This window comes from Ailuropoda melanoleuca, chromosome 15 (assembly GCF_002007445.2).
Source record: "Ailuropoda melanoleuca isolate Jingjing chromosome 15, ASM200744v2, whole genome shotgun sequence".
NCBI classification, from domain to species: Eukaryota; Metazoa; Chordata; class Mammalia; order Carnivora; family Ursidae; genus Ailuropoda; species Ailuropoda melanoleuca.
In genome coordinates, this window is record NC_048232.1 from 32,946,376 (window position 1) to 32,952,186 (window position 5,811).

Genomic DNA, 5,811 nt, shown 5'->3' on the forward strand with positions numbered 1-5,811 from the left:
AAATGGTGAATTTTACATTATATATATTTTTCCACAATATAAAAATGAATGTTAAAAAACACTCCACAGAACATTTTATTTTGGCTTTAAACTCTCAATTATAATTTGGTTAATTTAAATAATAAGAGAAGACCTCATATATTTACCCAAGTTGTTATCTTTCTTAGTGCTCTTTATTACTTTTGGCAGGTGCATGTTTCTGTCTGGCATCAATTTCTATCTGAGAAATTTCCTTAACATTCCTTGAAAACAGGTCTGCTGGTGACCAATTCTTTTAGGTTTCCTATTTCTGAAAATTCTCTATCTCACCTTCAATTCTAAAAAATATTTTTGCTGATTATAGACTTCTAGGTTGCCACTTTATTCCTTCTTTAAAGATGCTGCTCTACAGTCTTCTGTCCTGCATTTTTTCCCTCAAGAAGTAAGCTGTCAATCTTTTATTTTCTTTATTTTATGTAGTAAGATTTTCTTCTTTGCTTTTAAGTGATTTTAGATATTGTGCCTTCATGTTTGTTGTGGTTAGGTTTTGCTGAGCATGTCTGGTCAGTGGATTTACATTTTCTCTTTTTTGAATTTTACAGTATTTCAAAATGTTTTCACTAATTTCTTCAAATACTTTTTGAGTCCTTCCTTTCCCCTTTTTTGAGGAGACTCTAATTATATGATTTATCAGGCCTCTTGAATTTGTGTCACAATTCCCTACTGTTCTGTTAAAATTTTTTTTTCTTTTCTTTGTATATCTTATCCAGAGTTTTGCTGTTATTTTTTTCAGTTAACTAAATTTTTATTCGACAATATCTAACTGATAATAAAACTATTCAAACTATAGTTTCTTGTATAGTTTTCATCTCTATAATTTTGACTTGTGTCCTTTAAATAATTTTTATGTTCCTACTTAACATGTTCAATCTTTCTTCTCTCTTCTTCAGCATATGAAGTATAGTTATAATTACTGTTTTAACTGTGGTTGGTTTTAATAATATTATCTGTTCCATTTTGGTATCTATTTGTACTGATTGCTCTCATAGATTGCATTTTCTTGCTTTTTTGCATCCCTGGTGAATTTTAATTGTGTCAGGCCTTATGAATTTTACTTTCTTGGAGGTTGGATATATTTGTATCTCTATGAAGATTTTAGCAGTTTGAACTGGGAGAGCATATATGCTCCCGGTTACTCCATTTTATCTTGAGCCTGTTATCTTTTTGTGTTCTTTTACTCAATATAAAACATTTTCTAAGGTTCTAGATTTTTGAAAATCTAGAATGATTAAAAATCATAACTTGCTTCTTTGCTTATTCTAAATATTCCTGTAAACATTTCTTTTCTTTAGTTATGAATAAATTTTATCTTCTCTTAAAACTCTTTTTATTTGGCTGCATTATATGTTTGGTCTTTCACCTTACAAAATGAGCAGTACTCTTTGTTACCTAATAGAAGTTTATTATCATTTGGTGTAGATGTTGGTGACAGGAATAGTAGGGAAGGTAGGAGATGAGATGTCATCCAAGATCTTGCAGTCTAGCTTAGACATGAGTCGCCCCCCCATTAAATGTTGATTTGTAGAAATATCCATAATGCTTTGCAGCCCTCCTATAAGTAGATGGGTTTTGTCACCCCTTGAATGTGTGCTGCCATTATGGCTTGCTTTTACCAAGTAGTTTATATCATTGAATATTTTAGTGGGAAATGAGAAATATAAGAACTATAACTTTGGATGGTTATTTTGAAGTATCTGGAGACTTGGAGAAAGAGAAGTGATTCTCTCAGGATTTTAAATTTCCATCTCAAGGTATGAAAAAGGAGTTAGAAAACTATGACTTCCCTAAAAAACCCCTATATCTCCTGTAAATACAGGATTAAAGCTTTTGGAAACCAATCGAAGTCTAATCTTGTGGATGCAAATTGAATTCACAATCTCCAGGGGTTACCAGAGGACACATATGAGAAGATTTTATTGGAAGCCCTAGAGAAGCAGACACTTATCCTGCTCAAGGGTTTGTTCTCTTCTTGCCTGAAAAATGTGTCATGACCTCTTTTGAGGTAGTTTTCTTGCAAGATAATGCTGAACTTGTTTGAGACTTACCCCACCTTATCTCATTGTGTGGTACTTAACAGCAGACTCAAGTTCAAGCAGACTCCAAGGTGTTCAAACATTCCAGACTACATGGTATGACTTAGAAGGAGGTAACATACACACTAAAAGAATTTCAAGATAGCTAATTTATATCAATGAAAACCCATGGAACATCTATGGGAATGGATCATAAGCGTTTTGGAATCAGGGTAAAATGAGAAGTGACATTGGATGTTAATTTAAAAAATCTTTTTAGTTTTCTAATCCTTTGAAAGAAATGCCATCTTTTTAATCGAGTGTTTAAAAGCTTGTGTGACTTGCTTATTCTGTAGTGTATAAATGAAATGGTTCATCAAAGGGATGATTGAAGTGTTGAGCAATGACACCACCTTGTTACTGGCCACTCCTTCCTTTGCTGGTTTGATATAGATGAAGATGCAACCTCCATAGGTGATGGAAACTACAATGATGTGGGAAGAACAAGTGGAGAAAGCCTTTTTTCTTTGCTGAGCTGAAGGGAGTCTTAAAATAGTCTTGATGATGTATGTGTAGGACATAATTACACAGACTAGTGTGACTATGAGGGTCAACACAGCCATGATTAAAACAAGTTGCTCTACAAATTTGGTGAGCATACAATCTTCAGAAGAGGAGATGCATCACAACCAAAATGGTCAATGAGATTGGAGTTACAGAAATCTAGCTGAACTCCCAGGCTAAGTGGTGGGAGTATGACAATTAACCCAATCAGCCAACAGCAAAGGACAAGAATGGTGCATACCCTTTCATTCATGATGGTAGTGTAGTGCAAGGGCTTGCAGATAGCTACGTAGCGGTCATAGCACGTGGTGGTTGGAAGAAAAAATTCTGTTGCTCCAATGAGGATGACAAAAAATAATTGGATGGCACATGCATTATAGGTAACACTTTTGTCCCCAGTTGTCAGGCTGTACAGGAATCGAGGAACACAGAGAGTTGTAAATATTATTTCTAAGATGGAAAAATTCCAAAGGAAAAAGTACATGGGTGTTTTGAGATTAGAGTCTAACAGAGTGAGGAGGATAATGATTAGATTTCCAGCAACAGTGAAAATGTAGGTGAAAAACAGAAATACTGAAAAAAAACCCTGTAGCTGTGGGTCATCTGTTAATCCTAGTAGGATGAATATTATTGCAGAATGATTTTTCATCACTGTCTTCAGATATATGAGTCTGTATTAATAAACTACAAACCTTGAATCTGAGGAATAGAACATAAAAATAAAAGTTCAATAAGCTATGTAAAGAAAAGTAGTACAGAAAGCTAGTAGAAGCACATTTTTAAACTTTCATTTGATTGTCAATAATCCGATGTGGAAGTGATTGCATCGTGCTTCATTTCTCTGGACTCTGGTTTACCTTGGTCTTCAGAATGTGGTTTATAGAAAATATCCCTCTGAAGTTTCATTTCCACTCCAGTTACAGGACCAGTTTTAAAGTAGATAAAAAAAATGCCACAGGGATTTCACAGTTCCCTGAGATTAGGGCAGTAATCATGGTATCTCTGGTCCTCAGTGTAGAGAAGGAGATCCATAAATGTTAATAAATAGAAGAAAATATGTATACAATTTTTATTTCCCCACCTGTCAGGACAGCATATCAGCAAGTCATTCTCATACCCTATCATAATAATACCACCAGTGGCTTAGTTGTATTATTTTGCATGCTTTGTAACACTTGTTCCCTTCAAATAATTTCTTAATCTCCCCAACATCCTAGAAAAGCCACTGCTGTGTGGGTGAACTGGGAGCAGTATTACAGAGTTATCACGAAATTTCTTGAGTCCCATATTCCTCTAGAATCTCTTCTTTGCTGTTCTTTTATAATTGGCTGAAATATTCTAGTCTCTGTCCCTCCCTTGTATCAGTTTGATCAGCCTCTGTTTTTGTTTCCTTCCTGAATTCCTGTTTCAACATCCATCTATTGTCTTGCATCCCACCCATCAGAAGCCTTCCCAAAATACTGACAAGTGGGATGTTCTGATGTTCTTCCCAGAGGACAGAATCCTGTCCTTGGGCTTCCATGATGCATATTGGGGTTCTGTAGTTTACACATAGATATTTGAGCTTCCAAATGCCTTCTAAGGCCACTTGCCATCTCTGTTAATAACATAAAATCTGGATCCTTCAAGATGGGCAGACATAAGGGAATACCACCTGGGTAAGGAGTTGACGACTTCTTTGCTGTGTTTCCATCCCTTGGGAATGCCACTAATCATTGCTGCCCCTGGCATTGCTCCTCAGCACTCTGGCCCAAGGATAGACTCAACCTGTGCTAATTTCCCCAAAGAACAGTTATAATCAAGCATTAGTACTTAACAAGGGTTAACTATGACATGGAGAATAAATCAACCTGGTTATTAGGTGTAGATATTTTTAAAAACTAAAAAATCACCATCCTTATAAATTTCCCTACAAAACTGCCTCTCCATTTTGCTTGTTGAGTACTTTCCAGGAAGCTTTTCCTACCTATCATGTACCTTTCTAGCAATTGTGGCAATACTGTTCTAAGAAGTGTCAGAGCTGGAATTTGACCCAGGTCAAACTGGACTAAAATTAAAGTGTTCCCAGGAAATCTGTAATTTTAGGACTTGGGTCAATTGCTTTTCTTTAGTCAATTCTAATAATCACAAATTAATCAAAATATTAGCTTTTTGAATATTTCCTAGCCAGAAACAGTATGTCTGGGGCATCTGGATTTCTTTAATAAATGACTAGAATGAAATCATGAGACACCATTTATTTTGTAATATGATTTTTTTAATGTGTTGCTTTAAGATATTCCCCACAAAATACCTTAAGTGTTGTTTCCCTCTGTGCTTAGTGAAGGCATCATTTCTTTTCCATTGAGGAGAGTTGCCATAGTGTGACAGGGGTTATAGATACATCATAGGAAAAGGCTGTTGACCTAGGTTTATGGAATAAAGGGTGTCAGCAAATAAATACTGCATGCTCATGCAGAGATTGCTTTCCTGGACTAAGACATAAAGGCTTCCTAAGAGCCACACATATTTTCATGTTGGCCAGTATACTGATCCCCAATTAATATCACTGGATGGTATACCATTACATATCATAGAAATATATAATCTTGTGTCCTCAATTCAGAAGAAATGTCTGAAATGAGATTGTAAGTAACTTCACATCATTGGATGATTACTATAAGAGGAAAAGCGTCAGCACAAATAAATTATATTAAATACTGAAGTTTTGGGCCATAACTATTTTACTTTTTACTATTTTACCATTTTACCTGCTGTCAAGGATAATTTTATTTTTTATTTTTTTTAAAGATTTTATTTATTTATTTGACAGAGTTAGAGACAGCCAGCAAGAGAGGGAACACAAGCAGGGGGAGCAGGTGAGGAAGAAGCAGGCTCATAGAGGAGGAGCCTGATGTGGGGTTCGATCNTCGATCCCATAATGCCGGGATCACGCCCTGAGCAGAAGGCAGACGCTTAACCGCTGTGCCACCCATGTGCCCCAAGGATAATTTTAAATTATGGAGAGTTGCTATTTATTATTTTCCCCTTTATTAATGTTTTTAAAAGATTTATTTATTTATTTGAGAGAAAGAGTGAGTGAGCAGGTGGGGGGCGTGGCAGAGGGAAAGAGAGAAAGGGAATTCTTTTTTTTTTAAATTTTATTTTATTATATTATGTTAATCACCATACAGTACATCCCCAGATTCCAATGTAA

At 35.4% G+C, this 5,811-nt stretch overlaps 1 protein-coding gene across 1 annotated transcript; it reads right to left on the reverse strand.

The window, feature by feature from the left end:
* Positions 1 to 2,335: 2,335 nt before the first annotated feature.
* Positions 2,336 to 3,264, reverse strand: LOC100469725 (olfactory receptor 6C2-like). The gene is given in 2 exon segments (XM_011218265.2): positions 2,336 to 2,706; positions 2,709 to 3,264. Coding segments are annotated over 2 exon segments (927 nt in total).
* Between the last annotated feature and the right edge of the window lie 2,547 nt (positions 3,265 to 5,811).